The sequence below is a fragment of the Poromitra crassiceps genome (genome assembly GCF_964638095.1).
Source record: "Poromitra crassiceps genome assembly, chromosome: 10".
Classification (NCBI taxonomy): domain Eukaryota; kingdom Metazoa; phylum Chordata; class Actinopteri; order Beryciformes; family Melamphaidae; genus Poromitra; species Poromitra crassiceps.
Window position 1 is genome coordinate 8,343,225 of NC_139631.1, and position 20,171 is coordinate 8,363,395.

The 20,171-nt window shown below is 44.0% G+C and overlaps 1 protein-coding gene across 1 annotated transcript; it reads right to left on the minus strand.

The window, feature by feature from the left end:
* Positions 1–10,342: 10,342 nt before the first annotated feature.
* On the minus strand, positions 10,343–19,954 carry mrpl1 (mitochondrial ribosomal protein L1). The gene is made up of 9 exons (XM_083643939.1): positions 19,906–19,954; positions 18,877–18,958; positions 17,948–18,218; positions 16,853–16,936; positions 16,559–16,630; positions 15,525–15,636; positions 11,672–11,772; positions 11,097–11,178; positions 10,343–10,476 (listed from the first exon to the last, which is right to left on the minus strand). Exons 1-9 carry the CDS (start codon positions 19,934–19,936, stop codon positions 10,349–10,351), a joined length of 963 nt encoding a protein of 320 aa, XP_083500065.1. The 5' UTR covers positions 19,937–19,954; the 3' UTR covers positions 10,343–10,348.
* Positions 19,955–20,171: the final 217 nt, after the last annotated feature.

Consider the following 20,171-nt stretch of genomic DNA (forward strand, 5'->3'; position numbering starts at 1 on the left):
GGTGCGAAAACGATACTTCGAAAACGGTACCGGTGCCTATTAAACGGTGCCTGAAACGGTACTTTTAAGTTTAGTTTCTCTAGTTTAAGCATATTATTTAAACCTATTTTTTTATTTAAAGAGGCTGTAGGATTTCAAACAACAATGTTATGTGTTTAAGCCCTAGAATGTTAGTGAAGGTGCGTGCAGCGCCCATTTCGGAGCACCGGAGGGCGGATATTTCACTCAGCAGCTCGGGCATGCAGGCACCTAAATGAGGCACCTAAATCTGGGTTGCAATTCGGTAGCGGTAGTATTGGTTGTAAAAGTACCGGTACCATATTATTGGTACCTTGTTTCGGTACCCAACCCTAGTCACATACAGGATCTCTGCCAGCGAGCAAACCAACTTTAAACCGACTGACTTCAACAACATGCTCGACTTGACAGCCTCTCCCACACAGTGAGAGAAAGGGGGATACGCACGACTTTAATTTCAATGTTCCTGAGTTTGACATCACGAATGAAGTCAAATCTTGATTGATCAGTTCAGTCACAGGTGAACCTGATTTAATCCCGTACCTGACGGTTTTGCATTAAAGTCTTTTGATGGGAATAAGTGTGCATAGGTAGATCTTCTTAGATGTGACGTTTGCAGATATTTACATGCACGCAAGCTACTGTAAGAGATTCAAAGATTTTTTGCTATTTTTTCCGAAGTTAAAACGGGCAATGAGACTGTGTTGATGCCAAGTTTTAAATTCCTTATTTTCTTGAACAAAAGACCTAATTTTGACCCAGTTGAGGCTGTAATTACAGATGGAGGAGAATTGTCCTTCACCAAGCCAGATGACAGGCTCTCCTAGGGCACTGCTTCTCAACCTAGGGTCCGGGGACCACCAGGAGTCCTTGAGGAGGTTCCAGGGGGTCCCCAGCAAATTCATGAATTGTTCAACTTCAGCATTATTTCATTTACAAGAAAAACACAATTAGAGGATGTAGAACTTTTGATCATAGTTCCACTGCTTTCTCTCTACCTACAATGCAGACAGTCAAGAGATTCTGGACAAAATAATATCTAACAATAAAAAATAAGTCCCCAGCAAACAAATGAATAGTTGAATTGCACTTTTGTGTCAAGTGAACAGTGAGAGAATGTAGAAGACTATTCTGATCATAGTACTTTCCCCACTGCTATCGTCTTAACGACAGCATAACCAGCTATTAGATAAGTCTCTACTAAGCCTTTTCTAACAACAAAAATCCTCTCAGATGTATGATCAGATGTGGCTCTGATGTGGATCCAGTCAGATGTGACTCTGATGTGGATCCAGTCAGATGTGACTCTGATGGGGATCCAGTCAGATGTGACTCTGATGGAGATCCAGCCAGATGTGACTCTGATGGGGATCCAGTCAGATGTGACTCTGATGGAGATCCAGCCAGATGTGACTCTGATGGGGATCCAGTCAGATGTGGCTCTGATGTAGATACATTTTGGGAATCATTGCTTTAAATCTGACCACTTCTCTTTTGAGGCAAATCCTGACAAACCATTATAGCTGGAGTCACACACATTTCTCACTGAAATTCACCTCTGGACACTGGTCAATTTCCTTTGCTCGGGAAAGAGGAACCCACATTGTGGTTCTCAAAATGGGATCTAGGTCCGTCCAGAAGTCCTGCAGAGGGTTTCAGGAGGTCCTCGGCAACATGAGGAATAGTTTGATTCCACTATAACTTAATTCAGTGGCAATTATAGAAATTAGATCATGCATAAGACTATTTTAATCTCAGACTTCTCTCTCCCTGTAGACAGGTGTACATTTCAGTACTAAATCAGTTTCCATGTGGTTTCTTGGGGCTAAATCTGATCAAAAGGGGGTCCGACCGTGACCCTGATGTGAGTCTATGTGGGGGGTCCGACCGGGGCACGAAACCGTTTGAGAGCCACTGACCTACACAACAACCCCAACGACTGGTTTGTTCAAGACAGTGTTTCTCATCTCAACCTTTCTCCTATCAAAGACCTCTACTTTAGTACACATTACAGACATTCCAGGACATTGTGTCTGCTCAAACCCAAATGTGAGAATATTGTAGGATTTATAAAATATTATGATGTCCTGAAATCCATGACTGTCTGTATTTGCACATAGAGAGGTAACTAGAGAAACGATCAAAACAGTCCTTCTTCTATGTTCTCCAATTGTGTGTTCACTTAAATTAATTAATAATGCTGAACTTTATCACTTTGCTGTTTGAAGGAGCCCCGGTGCTCCCGACACCGCACATCGAGAGAGGCACCGCTTTTAAGAGACCAAAAATACCAACCATGTATCCCACGCGAGGCGGTGAGGATCCCGGCCAGAGCGCCGACAAATATCCACATACAGCCAGCCTGCATGGTGGCAGGCAGGCAGGCAGGCAGCTTAATCCAACAGGAGGAACGCGCGGTGTGTCTCTATAGCTCCAATCAAAGCAGCTCTCTCATCGCATTTACTGCTTTCCTCAATGTGCCAAAAAACAACAATAAACAACAGACAGGGGAACGTCCTGTGCTGTCCGGGGTGTGTGGGGTGAAACTGACGCGCAGGCGGTGGTGAGAGGAGAGCGCACCGGCTCCAACGCGCTGCAGGAATGCGGTCCAGAGAAACCCCCCAACCCCAAAAAAGTGTCCCGTTCACGGGCACCAAAAGTCTTCCAGTTCCAGCAGGAGCAGCTAGCAGACTGAAGCAAGGTGGATTTCCCCTCTTCTCTCCAGCCCCGCACACAGGCGGATTTAACAGCCGTAAAGCATGACGACAAGAGGAAAGCGTGTAATTATATAGCTCCAACTTCACACAGCGCAAAGTGACTTCTTGGCGGTGCGTGTCTTGTTCCTCCTCCCCAGTGAAGCAGACTTCTTCTGAAGGAGGACGTCCCACCTCTCCCCTCCTCTCCTCCACCCTCCTCCTCCTCCTCCCTGCCCCAGGCTCTCACTCACCTCACTCCCCGTGTGTGTGAAGCCCCGGTTATCTGATAAGGATGACATTGTTCCTGCGGGCATAAAAACACGAGGAGTAAATTGTAGTTTTGGGAGAAAATATGTCTAGTGAATGTCAAGGAGAGGATAATATTAATTAATTAATTAATATTAATAGCAGCAGTTCAAACACACTTAGATGCAGCTGACAATTGTGTGTTATTATCCGTGTTTTATGTATATCTCCGCTATGATAGAATTCCTATTCACAGTAGTATATTCTGTTACGTCATCACACGGCCATGGTAGAGCAACAGGTGATTGTAATCAATTAAACAGGCGATGAACCCCAACAGGTGATGCAGGAACCCGACACAAACACACAATAATGACCAGCTACACGACTACTAATCATTTGACACAAAATATAACAAAAAATACATATGTATTGGTTTAAAAATGATTTAGCCTAACGTTAAGAGAATTGCGTAAAAGAAAGGGAAAAGGCCGATGGTGTGAGACAAGCCGTTGTTGGATGGCACTTCTTTGTGAATTGCTGTTGTTGACGTTCATCCATCTAAGTTCGTTACGTTTGCTGCATTATATAGGCTACACACCTGCACAGCAGCCTGCTAGAAACAACAACATACCTTTGTCTGAGACGTCTCTAATTGAGAGAGGTGTTTTTGGAGGCCTGCTAGTAGGCTACCTCGCCGCTCCTCTGTTGCTAACTTTTCCCCCATTCTCTTTCTCTCTCTCTCCACAGGGTGTCGCGAATGAGCTGACGTTAAATTTACTTTAATTTACTTTCATTCTGCGGATTGATATAGACCCTCTGTAATTGATCAGTCAGAATGGAACTATTCAAAAGTGAGTTTACAGTGACTTTATCACAGTTTTATCCCCTATGATATCTATATTATGTTAATACTGTAGCGTATCAGTGATACGCCAAGGAACGGAGAGTTGTAGTTGGTACAGGGTCTTTATTCACAGGCTTCGTTAGCTCCTAGCAGCTAGCTTCACACCGCTAGCTCTACACATAACAACCGGTCTCGCTCACTCCATATCTTGACTCCCCCCGGCACAGCGGCCGCTGGTCCTATATACCCCGTTTCCCCTAGGAACACACCCACATACATTAGTTCCTAGCTACCGTTGAGACACTTATGTTGCACATCACATTACGGGTAATACCTGGATTACCCAAACACGTTACATACTCCTCACCCAACATTAGCTCGACGCCCACGTCGACACCCACAACCCACACATATCCCCCTGTACCAAAACACACCACCCCACAACATTTTGTATTCCCCCAATTTGTCTCTTATTTTTCAGCACACTTTCAATTTCCGTTCCACCACCACCATTTGCATTTCTTTTCATTTCTTCCCTCTTTTCCCATTCCTTAAATTCAACCCACATTTCAATTATCACAAGCCCCAACATTTACATTCCCTCTTTTCTCTTTACACTCATCTTCACATCATTCTTTTTCCATTACCTTCATTTAAACCTTTTTCTTACTCACATTATCCCACTTCACTTCAACCACTATTTCCATCCCCCCTTTTAAAGCTTCTGTCCCATCTGAAGCACATTACAGTCGACACAGCTAAGGCAGTAGTCCTCTACATCTCCCTTCATCTGTACCCAGTAGAAAACTCGACAAAGGCGGCTGAGTGTTTCTTCAGCCCCTCGATGCCCCTGCCCCCTGCGGCCCCTGTGCGCCCCCCGTAGCGCCAGTCCCCGCAGGCAGCTGGGCACCACCACGACGCTGCCACTCTTCCCGCGCCCATCTAACCCCAGAATCCCCGACTCTCTCACCCTCAAGTCCGGAAACAACTCCCACAGTTCCTTCGTGGTACCTGAATACATGCATATCTCCTCCAGGCGAGGCCGGCATCCGGCCGCCACCCACCTGCGCACCGGTCCAACGCTAGCGTCCTCCGCCTGTCTGCGTATCCACTCCTCCAGATCGACATCCTCCATAGTCACATTCTCATCCTCCCGGTCTTGCACTCGCTCGTCCTCCCGTCCCGCCCCCCCAGGGGGCGGCGCGTCGAGGACAGCAGGGCGGACACCATCGGCGTCGATCTCCACCTCGACTTTCTGCAGTGCAGCCGTGGGGGTTGTGTAGCAGCATGGTTGGGCCGGCTCCTCCAGCGTTGACCCCTCTCGCTCCCCCGGGGACACGAGCGCCGCTCCCCCGACTGTAACAGCATTGCAGGTGATGTCGCTCACTTCCCTCTGGCTGTTCAAAACGATCCCCGCTCCAGAGCAGCTAGCCTGGGCCGGCTCAACAGTCACTCTCCTGCCCAGCACAATCGGCTCTGTACTGCCCCGTTGCTCCGCTGCTTGTTGCTCGGGCTGCTCCCCCGGCTGTGTGTCTCTTCCAGCATTCACACTCTTAGTGCAGTCTCTAGCTAAATGTTCAGGCGACTGGCAAGCCCAACAAAGCCTCACCTGTCTCTCCTCTCTCGCTGTCCTCCAATCCCCGACAGCTTCTTGACATTCTCTGGCTAAATGTCCCATCGCGCCGCATGCCCAGCAGGCTCCCTGCTGTCCAGGTCGTTGTCCCGCATACCCGGTCCGTCTCCCGGGCTCGCCTCGGCACCACCTCGCCACGTGGCCCGGTTCTCCACAGCTCCAACACAGTCTATTTTGTGGCTCCTCCGTCCGCTTCTCTCCGTGCTGCGCGACCTCTCGTAGCAGCTCCATAAGCCCCTCTGCCCAGGCTGGTATCGTCTCCAACAGCCGTCTGACTTCTTTCAACACACTGGCTTCCATGCCCGCCAGCATCGAGCTGATCTCTGTCGTCAGCCCCTCTTCTCTCCCGTTCGCCGACAGGCTTTCTTCTAGACGCGCCATCACACGTGGCGCTCGTAGCAGCTAGCTCTCCCAGCTAGCTCGCTACAGCTAGGTCGCTCGAGCCTTTGATCTCCAACTTTTCTCCGCCGTTCCTCCTCACTCTCTCCCCTCTCGACCGAAACAGAGGCGCTACCGCTTCACTTGCTGACACCAATGTAGCGTATCAGTGATACGCCAAGGAACGGAGAGTTGTAGTTGGTACAGGGTCTTTATTCACAGGCTTCGTTAGCTCCTAGCAGCTAGCTTCACACCGCTAGCTCTACACATAACAACCGGTCTCGCTCACTCCATATCTTGACTCCCCCCGGCACAGCGGCCGCTGGTCCTATATACCCCGTTTCCCCTAGGAACACACCCACATACATTAGTTCCTAGCTACCGTTGAGACACTTATGTTGCACATCACATTACGGGTAATACCTGGATTACCCAAACACGTTACAATACTATGAATGGGTTTAGAGTGTGTCTGTAATAAAGATCTTATTGACTTCTTCATACTTAATTGTATTTGTATTGCCTATGGTACTGTATAACTTTAATATTATTTTAATGTTCTTATAATATCCCTAGTAGGCTATAGGGACTTATTGTGGGACACCTATAGGAGAGGACAGAATGGGGAATTTCAATTATTAAGTATATTTTATATATAGGCTAGCCTATAAAAAACTATGTCTCTCAACTGACTGGGGAATTTCCCACTGGGGATTAATAAAGTATCAGATTACTGTTATTCTTATTAATACTGACATTGAAACATTTTAGAGTCCCTGTCTAAGGCTGTAACCAGCGATTAACCCACTTTCTTATTTGCATAATATGATTATAGCTTTTTAGGCTGAAATAAATATGACCTTGGCATTACATTGGGTTAAAGGGGAAAGGCCTAGCCTGATGCCCTGATACCTCATGATAATCACAGACGGTCAGAGGGCTGGGCGATATGGACCAAAAATCATATCTTGGTATTTTTAGGCTGAATGGTGATACACAATATATATCATGCTGTTTTCTACAAAGTGGGCTAAAATGTTCAATTGTAAGTAATTAAAATCAAAGCCACATGTGAGATGTAGGGCTGGGCGATATGGACAAAATCAAATAGGCTATCACAATATTTTTGACCAAATATCTTAATATCGATATTGTGACAATATTGTAGGGATGATTATGGTTCTTTCACAAAATATTTACACAATGATATTTTTGATAAATAATAATCAGTAATGTGGATATAACTACTACTAACTGACTAGACTATATGAATCACTGCAATGCAGCTTTTAAAATGAGGAAAAGACAACACTTAGGCTACGTCATATCACAACATTACAATATCCAAAATAAGACAATATCTAGTCTGATATCATGATATCGATTTGATTTAATTTATTTGAAAATTTGTCTCCCATTTTCTCCCAAATTGTACTTGACCAATTCTCCCTGCTGTTCCGGTGGTTGCTCCACTCCCTCTGCTGATCTGAGGAGAGTTGTAGACTAGCACCATGCTTCCTCTGATACATGTGCAGTCGCCAGCTGCTTCTTTTCACCTGACAGCGAGGAGTTTCACCGGCAGGACGTAGCGCATGGGAGGAGGATCACGCTATTCCCCCCAGTTCCCCTCCCGCCGAACAGGTGCCCCAACCGACCAGAGGAGGCACTAGTGCAGCCAGGACACATACCCTTAATCCAACCTTCCCACCTGCAAACATGGCCAATTATGCCTGAATGGACGCCCAACCAAGCCGGAGGTGACACGGGGGAACGAACCTGCGACCCTCGTGTTGGTAGGCAGAGAATCTACCGGTGCCCTATTTGACAATAATGAAAAGCAAAAAGACAAATATGTCACAACTTTAAAATGGTCAAGGATAGGCTAACACAATGAAGTCACAGACTTATTTCCACAGTAAATGATATTGATAAATGGCCCAGTGTGAGTCAGAGGTCAGTTGTATTGGGCGCTGCTGTGTCACCGGTCAGGAGTGTTTCAGCAGAAAGCCTTGTGGGCCGCAGCTTGTTGTTCAAAGCAGGCAAAACTCTTTCTGATCCTGTTTCTGGCAGAGGACAAAAGGACTGAGTGGAGATCAGGTTTCTGCCATGTGACACTGAGGAATCTCAGCCTCTGCCTCCCATTCATTTAACATTACAATCAGACAAACGGCTATATATAAAGAGCTATAGTAGTCCTAACACAGGCTATTTATAGAGACTATGCAAATATCGCACCCGAGCTTGTATCATTCAGCTATTTTTTAAATATGATCCCCTGCAAATCCTATAGTGATTAGTGGAGATATAACATACCATAATAACGTATGATGAGGTCACTACTCACTCACTACTGAAAGCCACCAAGTCCCTACATTATATGGGGATATTATAGTGATACTAGGATATAGAAATAAAATGTGTCATACTAAAATTACCATGATGAAGTCATTACATAATATTAACTGCAACAGACAGTCCCCATAGGAATATAAGGACACAATAGAACATTTTAAAATACCATAAGCATAATAAACTCAAAATTGAATACCATATAGGGAAGCCCATCAGACAGGAGTTTTCCTGTTAGGTCTAACATAATACACACTATATAAGCATCTTTACTGAAGGATGGGGTGTTAACCACAGTGAGAGGAGTGAAGAACACAAAATAATCATCGATGCATTCTCTTAATTGTGCTTATTGCCTAAAGTAGTTGAGTTGAATTAAACTATTCCTCGTTATGTTTGGAGACCCTGCCCTGGAACCATCTCAAGGACCCCCCAGAGGCCCCAGAACCTCCGATTGAGAACCACCGGCCTTAAGAGTCAGTATTCTGTTAATATACTGTAATGGACTCTACTTTTTGAAGCTGAACAGAAAACTCACTCAAACTCAATTTCCCCACAGGAATCAATAGAGCTTCACCTCATCTTAACCTTACAGCCTGCTGCATATCAACCCACGCAGCATTGCAGAGAAAGCATTGATTTATTCCGCACCCACTCTTAGAGAAAAGACTTCAACACATCCGTCTGTCTGCTTTTAGACAGCATGCACTGACAGCAGGCTTCATACACCGGAATAATCGTGAGTGGTGAAACAAAGCTGTGTCGGGCATGTTCGAGAGCAAGGGTTGAACTCTGAAGGTGTGGAGAGAATCTGCAACCGGTTTGAACTACCGGGGGAAAAACAAGACATCAGAAACAAGTTTGAATGATTAAAGCAACACGCCAGCTGTAGTTCCAGGTGGAGGTCTGTCTTTGCCTCGGGTATGCCCGAACCCCCCGAATACCCGAGGGTCTGACCCGTTCTTGGGTGCCTTCAAAAAGCAGCAACTGCGGGCGGGCCCGGGTCGGGTGCGGTACGGTTTGCCGCGGGTCTCGGATCTCTGGCATTGAAATTTGGATCAGAGAAGCCTTGGGATCAGCGCTAATCACAAGAGAAATGCATGGAAGAATTGTATATAGGCCAAAATGATGAACATTTTTAGCAGTAGAACGGTATTTTTTTTAGCAGCAATTTTACTGATTTTGATTGGGTCCATAACCCAATGGAATATGAAAAACTCTAACTTACAAATCAATAAACATGTAAATCTTTGGAATGCCAATTATTAAATGTGTATGACAAGAATGAAAGTATATGAAATCAGAGTATTAACATCCAGGTTTCTGACTAACAATCATTATTAAAGCTGTGTGTGTGTGTGGATAAAAACCTTTAATTTGGTGTCAGAGTTCATCATTCTGAAAGGCATTAGTTAATTTCATGGGGTCACAGTAATGAGCTTGGTCCATACTGCCATCTGCTGTTCAGACAGTGCTGCTGCACCCCAGGAGGAAAACCTCAGCATACTGACTGAGGAGCTGCTGTAAGTAATGAACTATGAAGGTGAAGTAGTGTGACTAGGAAGCAGTAACACATGCCTCAGCATCAGGATGGGAAACAGCAAACTCTCAAATAACATTCAAATTATACATGGAAAGTGGGAAGTCTTGCCTGCTTTGCCATCACTCTCATACAGGTGAACTGAAGACTCTTACATCGTCCATAGGTTTGAGTATATTCAGTATATGATGTATGTGTATATATGAGATTATATAAACATTTTGAGAAATGAACACAAAATGACTTGACAGCTGGTACTGTACAATGTTTCACTAAGACGTGTCTAAAATGTGAGTTACATCTGGATAGAACACGAACATCGTCTCTAGAAACGGCCATGAAAATGCAAACAGCTGTGAGAAGATCCTGCAGGTCTGGACTACTGAGTCACAGCAGACAGAAACCAGGACATTTCTACAACTCAAACTGGATTCAAGCCTGTATTCAACAGTATTCAATGACTCGAATGGACTTTTGAGGTTTTATATTAAAAGACATTTTGCAGGTTCCAGAAAGCTTTTTCAAGACGTTTCAATGCTGCATGGAATCAGGTCACTCAAACCAAACTCAGTACAATATTTTATTCAACACGGCACAGATGATTATATACATGAACACATCTTCAATATGAAAGTGTCAGCTTATTCTTTCTCCTTCTCCTTCTCCTTCTTCTCCTCCTCCACCTCTGGTTTGGACAAAAGGTCTTGGCTGTTGAACCACAGAGACTCACTGGTCTGACTGGAGATGACGGCCCGCTCGATGAACTGACCTGAGGAGAAAGAGAACATCCAGATACGATGTTATGATCATTGATAGTATTGATTTGTTGAGTGCTATATTGACAGTATTGATAGGCTAGTTTTCACAAGAATTGCGTTTTGCCACTTTACACTTTAAGAAGTCCACTCTGGAACCTGGTTTCTTTTTTTGGGGCATTTTCAGGCCCCGATAACGCCATTGCCATGTAAATGGAAAGCCCAAACACAACAAAGGTTTGACGTTTGATGTAAACTAGGCATCATTCTCCTTGTTGTCATTTGGTTTCTGTTGCTATTACTTTATTTAATTGCCATTATTGTGAAGGTTCTACCCAGAAGTTTCCGTTTTATTCTGGGTCACTTTACGCCGCTTGGAGTTGGTGATGATGACATTTGCAGCTGCAGTCTGCATGCGAATCGTTATCACAAACGCTGTGTCTAAACGTGGAATCAAGCAGAATGCAGCGATACAGTTTGCCGTTTTATGCAGAGAATGTTGTCGTCTAAACGTGACTTGATTCTTCATTTTGGTCACAGTCTGGAGCTCTGTAACTGCACAGTTCCTGCCAAATAAACCATCAATCAATCAATCAATCAATCAATCGATCGATAAATAGTTTGTAGGACGAACCCATGCTGGCGGGCCGGTGGGAGCACACGTCCGTCACGACAGTCTGTATGTTGGTGAAGATGTTGTCACTTGGCATGTCGAGCTGAAGAGAGAGAAGACAACATGTGCAGTAGGTTTGATTCACTTTGTAGGTTTCTTAACAGCTTGCCGAAAGGACTGCAGTTGAAAATGAGCCAGCTGGCTAACACTAGCCGTCTGGCACATTACAGATAATGTTGATTCATGTGTAATAAATAAACAACCATAAACATGAGTCACAGTCACATCAAAGCCTACAGACAAATCATTCATGTTCATGCTATAATAAAACATCCGTTTTTTCCACTTTGGTCTTCCAGGTGAGACGCAGTTTAAAGCTATTTTTAACTGTATAAAACGGGTCTCATGGGTCTTTAAAAAAACTCGCCCGTCCTGCAGCTCACCCACTGTGTGGGCGGATGACATCATCACTGAACTTATAGCCTCAGCCAGGAAGGATGACATCACTGATGACATCTCATCATTAGGTAATTAGGGCAATCAATCACCTAATTAAAAAATCCGGCTCCGTCAGGTCACCTGCATGCTTGACGTACCGTAGCAATCTGAGTTCTGACGTAGCACTCGCTCTCCACCAGGTACTCATGACCCGACCTGAACAACTGAAGCATCTTGGGAATGTTCACACCCACTGAGCCTGGGATATACAGAGAGGGAGGGAGAGAGAGAGACACACACAGAGTGTTTGAGAGACACAGATAGTGTGTTTGAGAGAGAGAGAGAGAGAGAGAGAGAGAGAGATTAGCACTGATGTCTTCTTTAGTCATTACGAAATGTATGTTTTAGGCATTTAGCAGGTGTTTCTCATCGAACGTAGTTCTGATAGACTCTGGTGGACCATGTCCAGTCATATCAATCCACAGATCCCATGGCGGTTGGCAAACCAGCTGATCGGTAACGTTAGTCTGTTTACGTGTTTCAGTCGCTCTGTGCTACGTCACCCATTTCATTGCTCTGATTAGTTGAGGCATTTTGGGGTAACGCCGCCTGGAAGTAGAAATTAAACTGAGATTCCAGACTCATTCGCATTTGTGTTTGGCAATGTCAGGGGAGTCCACTGTATCATGCATCTGTAACCGAGTTGAATCAGCGTGGATTCCTCGTGAGTCCCGAGTGGTAGCGAGTGGATTGGTTAAACTCACTCCCCAGGTATAAAGGCATGTTAATCAGCTCCGCCAAGGGAGCAAGCTCTCTTGGCGTTGCGGTTAACATGTCGGACTCCCAAGCCGAGGGTCGGCAGTTCGAATCCACCCCTGGGCCAAGCCCTTAACATGGGTTGCTGCAAGTACCACATACACAACGCCGTTACACATCCATTTGTTATACATGTACACATGTGTATCATCGCTAGTTAGCTCCTACATTTTTGAGGGTGTTTTTTTAGAGTGCCAGTTTAACTTTAATTTGACAGTGTTCTTTTTTTAGAGTGCCAGTTTAACTTTAATTTGACAGTGTTCTTTTTTTAGAGTGCCAGTTTAACTTTAATTTGACAGTGTTTTTTTAGAGTGCCAGTTTAACTTTAATTTGACAGTGTTTTTTTAGAGTGCCAGTTTAACTTTAATTTGACAGTGTTCTTTTTTTAGAGTGCCAGTTTAACTTTAATTTGACAGTGTTCTTTTTTTAGAGTGCCAGTTTAACTTTAATTTGACAGTGTTTTTTTAGAGTGCCAGTTTAACTTTAATTTGACAGTGTTTTTTTAGAGTGCCAGTTTAACTTTAATTTGACAGTGTTCTTTTTTTAGAGTGCCAGTTTAACTTTAATTTGACAGTGTTCTTTTTTTAGAGTGCCAGTTTAACTTTAATTTGACAGTGTTCTTTTTTTAGAGTGCCAGTTTAACTTTACCGTAAATTCCGGACTATAAGCCGCGTCTTTTTTCCCGTTTTTTGGCCCCTGCGGCTTATATAACGGTGCGTCTTATCTATGGATTTTTTCAGAAAAAAAAAAAAAAAAAAAAAAAAAATCTCTTTTTTAGCACTCTTTCTAACTATAAATCCACTTCTGTTTTAATTTCCTCTCTTGCCCTCTTTTCACCACACCGCGGACACTGTGTGCACTGTAAAAATAAACAACGGTGGTGTTGTGTTATGTTGTTTTGTTGAAATGTTACGGTAATACTGTAAATGGGAGCTTCCTCAAACAGCCATCCCGACAATCCCCTCTGTGCGTGACCACTTACATATGGTAATTACGGTAAGCAAACGGCCACAAGCCCATCAACTCCCTCCCCCGACTACCAGGAGAAAATCACAAACTTCGGCGAATTCACACAAAGGAAGATCAAGGAATATTCCATCGAACCGGAGCAGATCATAAATATGGATGAAGTGCCTTTGACGTTCGACCTGCCACTCACTCGGACTGTTAACAAGAAGCGCCCTGGAGGATTCTTTCACCAAAAAAAAGCTTTGCTCGTTCTCGACAGCATGAGAACGAGCAGTAGATGATCATGAGGTGGTTTTTCAGACGTGTCGATATAGCAGTTTATCGCAAAAGTGTAATGGAAACACATTTTTCGCATTTGCACGTCATGTGACCCATATTATCCCTTGGAAAAGGAGCGGAAAATAAGTTTGGTAAGTAAGGTTCGATAGCCGTGTCAAAACCTCCGCAGCAAGTGGAAAACTTTGAAGCAACGCTACCTAGCAGAAAGACGAGTGTTGTGCAAAAGCGTAGCCGGGCAAATTAGATAATGTTTAATGGCAGAAATCGGTCCATGGTGACAGCAGGCTGCCTGTGTGCGCGCATTTGGCACAGCGGCGAGATGAGAGGATGAAAAGCACACACTGGTGCGGTGGTGCGTCTGAAGTGAATACAGTGACTGTGAGTAGGCTAATACATTGCACACGTTTCAGGTGCAATTATAGAACCAAATCAGCCTTTTCCCCCCTCCATCTCTAAATCGGACCAGTTGTAGGCTATTAGGCTACCTTTTTTCCTCTGCCTGTCGCGCTGACTGCATTCACGCAGCCAGCAACATTTTGCGACTCATTTTCTTTTGAATTGATAATCAGGCTCGTTTATATGCATTGTAACTTCATGTTGGGATTTCCATTGACCATTGGTTGGATTTGAGCATGCAGGGGACGGGATATGGGGCAGATCCCCGTGCGTAATCACTGTGGCAGCTGCTGCAACGGGGAATCACTCAAACGCAACTTCAATGGAAACGCCTACAAGTCGCAATTGTACATTGTCGAAGTTGTAGAAATATCGCAATTCTTTTGCGAAAAACTGTAATGGAAACACAGCTATAGATGAAGAGGAGTTCGTTGGTTTTGAGTGACAATGAAGGAGAGAGGAGAGTGGTTGACGAAGCCACCCTGAACCTGTTCGTTTCCGACACTGAAGATGAGGACTTTGGTGGTTTCAGTACGCAGGAAGAAGAGGAAGACGAGCATTAGTGACTTGACTTCTCTGGTTACAGGTTTGCTGCACATATAGCCTATTGTTGTGTGATTTTGTCTGGGGATTAGTGACCTGACTTTTGTTTTGTTTTGTTGAAATGTTAATAAATGGGAGCTTCCCCAAACAGCCATCGCTTTCCCGACATTCCTCTCTGTGCACGAACCCTTTCATATGGTAATTAAACATCAAAACACCCGCGGCTTATAGACCGGTGCGGCTTATAGAAGAAAAAAATAGTCAATTTTGGTCCCGCGGCTTATACACCGGTGCGTCTTATAGTCCGGAATTTACGGTAATTTGACAGTGTGCTTTTTTTAGAGTGCCAGTTGAACTTTAATTTGACAGTGTTTTTTTAGAGTGCCAGTTTAACTTTAATTTGACAGTGTGCTTTTTTTAGAGTGCCAGTTGAACTTTAATTTGACAGTGTTCTTTTAGAGTGCCAGTTTAACTTTAATTTGACAGTGTTCTTCTAGAGTGCCAGTTGAACTTTAATTTGACAGTGTTCTTTTAGAGTGCCAGTTTAACTTTAATTTGACAGTGTTCTTCTAGAGTGCCAGTTTAACTTTAATTTGACAGTGTTCTTCTAGAGTGCCAGTTTAACTTTAATTTGACAGTGTTCTTCTAGAGTGCCAGTTGAACTTTAATTTGACAGTGTTCTTTTAGAGTGCCAGTTTAACTTTAATTTGACAGTGTTCTTTTTTTTAGAGTGCCAGTTGAACTTTAATTTGACAGTGTTCTTTTTTTAGAGTGCCAGTTGAACTTTAATTTGACAGTGTTCTTTTAGAGTGCCAGTTTAACTTTAATTTGACAGTGTTCTTTTTTTAGAGTGCCAGTTGAACTTTAATTTGACAGTGTTCTTTTTTTTAGAGTGCCAGTTGAACTTTAATTTGACAGTGTTCTTTTTTTTAGAGTGCCAGTTGAACTTTAATTTGGAGGGCAAACACAGTAGTTGACAAACACAAAGGGACAGGGCCTTCAGCTCACCTCTCTTGCTCTTGGGAAACTTCTTCCTCAGTTTGTTTTTCAGAGGCACCAGTTTAGGAAGCATGTCTGGCACTGCCACATAGAAGTCTGCTGAGATCTCATCATCTATGATCTGGAGAAGAACAGATCAGATCACATCAGATCAGATCAGATCAGATCGTATGAAACTTTCAGGATTCCTGCAGGGAGGGGAAGTGGCTGGTCATGGCAGCAGAGAATGAGCTACAGATCAGAATTAAACAGAGAAGGCTGGAGATGATACAAGTAGTTACAACTGAACATATAGTGCACAAATAGTGTTTAAAGCAACACAAAATCTACTGCCAAACAACATCCAAAAAATGTTCAATGATAGAGAAGGGGGATATAACTTAAGAGGGAGATTTAATTTAAAACAGCCGATTGTGCACACCACTAAGAAAAGCATGTGCATTTCTGTCTGTGGAGTGAAGTTGTGGAATGGTTTACCGGAGGAGTTAAAGGAAAGCAAAAATATTGTTCATTTTAAGAGAAAGTTGAAACACTTTATACTGGAGAAATATAGAACTGATGGTTAACTGTCTTTCGATGATGTATACTGTAGTTCAAATGCTAAAAATGTATATATGACGTATAGATCAAATGCTTAAAAAAAAAAAAAAAAAAAATTGCTTGCTGTTTTTGTTAATTTGTTCGTTTGTTTTTTTGTAATTAGACCATATGGAAAGTTTGTAATTTATAAGATGAACTGGGTTAGGGCATTTACAAGCTTATAGCTTCAGCCCTAACCTTTTCGGCCAGCATCGTATGTTTGTTTTGTTTCGCATGTTTGTTTGTTTTTTTGTGATGTGGCGCGAAATAAACTTTATTCATTCATTCATTCAAACATGTGGATGGCATGTGGGGTTGAATAGAGCAAATAAATGCATATAGGGTCTTTGATGAGTTTGTTACGTAATCGTAATCGAGGTCAAGGTTTGTACTGTCAGCAAAAGAAAAACTCAACTTCTAACTGCAGTGTAACTTGCTGCACCTGATCTGATCAGAAGGCTCACCTTCTGTATGAGTTCTGCTCCTCCGACAAATGTGGCTCCGTTCTCCTGGGCGACTCGAGCTTGATCAGCATTCTGCAGAGAAGAAACACAAGACGACGTTACTCATTTAGGTCTGACGGGGGCACGTCAGGGTCTGGTCTGACGGGGGCACAAAAGGTGTTGTGCAGACGTCCAGACATAATTAAAACAATGCATCAACAACAACCAACAATCAATTGACTATGAAATTAAAATTCAGTAATGCCAACAGGGAGGGAAGGTAAGGTAAAACACACAAAACAAAAAGAAGATTACCTCGGTGAAAACTAAAACTGTATTCTGCTCTGCCTTGAAGGCGTGCGGCAGGTGCACCGTGCTGACGAATGGGTCGACTCTTTTCTGCAAGGGGAGAGATTCAATTAGGCCAGTGATCAATAAACAGCTGACAAAACAGAACTGATTTGGGTGAAGAAGAAAAAAAAAGAGGCTAGACCAAGCTCGGTTAATCAAGGATTACATTTATCGCCACACCTGTTTAATTTTTCATTTCCAAGGAGTGTGCTTAGTTCATTATGCATCACAACATCGGTTACTGTTCTGCACAGACGGTGGAGAGAGAGAGAGAGTGCGCTCTGCGACTGCGAGGCAAGACGGTCTCTCTCATGTGGAACGTACATCTGTCAGCGGCGACGTGATCTGAGCTCACCAAACAAACTGGTCAGGTTTGATTTGTTTTGCTGCCGTCTTCAACCAATGAATCAAAACTGCTCATGTTGAAATGCAAAGCAGGTCTGCAGAGGCCAGGTGTGATGGTTACAGAGCCAACTGCTGCCAAATGACGACGGTTAAAAGGAACAGCTCACCCTAAAATCCAAAATAACATATATTCCCTCTCACCTGTAGTGCTCCATCTATATCGTTTTGTGTTAGTTGCCTGAGTTTTGGAGATATCGGCCGCAGAGATGCTTGTCTTCTCTTGAATACAATGGAACTGGATGGCACTCGGCTTGTGGTGCTCGAAGCGCCAAAGAAATACATTTGAAAAACTCAACAGCAAAATGTCTCTTTCCAGAAATCATGACCCCGTTACTCAAGATAATCCACAGACCTTGTTATGAGCAGTTTCATGGAGGAACTATTTTCTTTTGACCGAACTACACCCGCTATTCAGTAACCGGGTCATGATTTCTGGAAAGAGACAATGCTGTTGAGTTTTTCAAATAGATTTTTTTTGTGTGTGCTTTGAGCACCACAAGCCGAGTGCCATCCAGTTCCATTGTATTCAAGAGAAGGCAGACAAGAGAAGGCAGTTTGTTTGTTTAAACGATGGGTTCCCAGATTGACAAATGACTAACATCACCTCAGATATCTCGACCTGGAGAACTAATGCTGTGGCGTTGACGCCATTACCTTCTTCTCCAGCTTCATGTCCAGTTTCAGGTCGATGTAGACGGGCTGGTCGAGGGGAGTGAAGTCCAGCGGCTGGAAGCTCTTCAGCAGCTCGATGGCGTCTGCCGCGCCGTACACGGTCCTGGGATAGAAACGCCGGATGTACACGTCGTCCACGGGAGCCCAGGCCGTCTTGCCGTAGGGCTTGTGTCTGTCTTTGTCATCGACGATGATCCTCTCTCTCTTCTCCTCCTTCGGCTCTTCCTCTTTCTTCTTGCCTTTCTTCTGCGCCCTGACAGAGTGGCACAAACGACAAGCGGGAAAGTTTAACTGAGGAAAAAACAACAACAGATGATTATGATGATCCTCATGATCGTAGTGGTGGACAATATGTTAGAGATCAAAATCACGTTTAATAATCAAATCAATGTGCATCCAATTAAACCGAAACCTGAAATTTTCAAACAATAGTCCTACCATAGCTAATTTTGTGAGTTTTTAAATAAAAATAATGTGCTCGTTATTATCATCAGTTCAGACAGCAAAACTGTGTGTCACAAACTCACAATATCCCAAAACCAAACGATAAACAATAATCGCGATCCCTGTATGTTCATCATATTGATGTATCGCCCAGCTCGAGCTGTAGTAAACGGAGGGTTGGTCAGGGTTGGGGCGGCTGTAGCTCAGGAGGTAGAGAGCTGGTCGTCCACTAATCGCTTTGGATAAAAGAGGTCGGTGCTCGGTGGTTCGATTCCGGGCTCCTCCAGTCTGCATGTCGAAGTGTCCTTAGGCAAGATACTGAACCCCAAATTGCTCCTGTTGGTGTGCCAGCGCCCTGCGTGGTAACCTGCTGCCATCGGTGTGTGAATGGCTGAATGTACCTACTGACTGTAAAGCGCTTTGGATAAAAGCGCTATATAAATGCAGGCCATTTACCATTAACTCACCTGACCGCTGCAAAGGTCCTGACAGGCAGATTCCTGGGCACAGCACCAACGGTCAGTAGCTGCCTCTGACAGCCGGCTAACACTGGAGGAGGGGTTGAACATGGAATGAAAACAAAGTCACATGACCACCACACTGATGCTGTTCTCAGACCTCAGACTCAAACAAACACGTCAGACTTTTCCCACTGAATTGAGAAGTGGACCATAATGATTTAGAGACAGACTTATGCATGTTCTACAGTGAAGGAAACAATAACCCCACACATTTCTGAATGATGTTTGACACGGTGTTCTCAGCCATACACAGGAGAACAGCATGTTTTGGAGCTGTCCTGTAGCAGACTGCAGAGAACGTTTGGCCTATTTGCAAAATATTTGACTAATAATTTGCTCGTGTTTGCCTGTGGAGGTAAATCTGCTGCAAGCCTTCAATCAAGCCTCTGTCAGTATTTAACTTGTCCGATTTCTAATTTATTTAACTGTCAGTTGGGTGACGTTAACTTCTATTGTGTGTGAGAATGTGTGTGGAATACATGCATAGAACACGACTTTAAACCTTTTCTAAATCATTAACGTGAGGCACTCTTCAAAACGGCATACACAAATGCCAACCTTCAAGAGCTCGTTCACGTTGTTCGCCACTGCCCACCACGAAAGACGCCTGGGTGAACCAACCGATCCTAAAAAGTTGAATTCTATTGAAGTACAAGCTGCTTAGTATAATAGGCCCTTTGCCGAATTAAAGAGTGGGTCCTAGCATTTCAGAAAAGAGCCGACATCTTCTTGTCCCTGGTGTGCGATTTGTCAATAAGCAGGGCAACATTAAACTGACGGATTTAACGACGCAGTTTGGCGTGACACACTGTCACTGTCACCATGTCACTGTCACCACAGAGGGCTTGCGGACGCAGCCAGCAACCGGCTCTGTCATTAATGTAACCGCGCGGCGTCACGAAGCGCCGACATGCACACAGCATCTTCACTGACAAGGTGAAGAAAAAATAGATTAGACAACAACACAGTACTGACCTTTCAACACAGTACGCGTGCAAGTTGCCATGTTTGCAAACACCGCTGTGTCCGTGTGGAAACAACGTATGGAAGAAAAAAAAAACAGTTCCGCCTACATATACACAATGCCATGTCATCATGGCTTTTCTTATCTTTGGACTGAATTTATTGCGGCCACACATGGGGCAAAGTATTTGATTTTCTGTTTGTTTTGTATAAAAAAAAAAAAAAACATTAATAAAACTAGTTTGGGTGACGTCACGTGCGCGCGCGCGCGTGGCGGA

Coding starts and splice junctions, on each gene's coding strand:
- mrpl1 (XM_083643939.1), bottom strand. CDS start 19,936: ATGGCAACTTGCACGCGTACTGTGTTGAAAG. Junction 11,773..15,524: donor GTTTCCCAAGAGCAAGAGAG/GTGAGCTGAAGG, acceptor TGTATATCCCAG/GCTCAGTGGGTGTGAACATT. Junction 11,179..11,671: donor TCAGAACTCAGATTGCTACG/GTACGTCAAGCA, acceptor CTCTCTCTTCAG/CTCGACATGCCAAGTGACAA.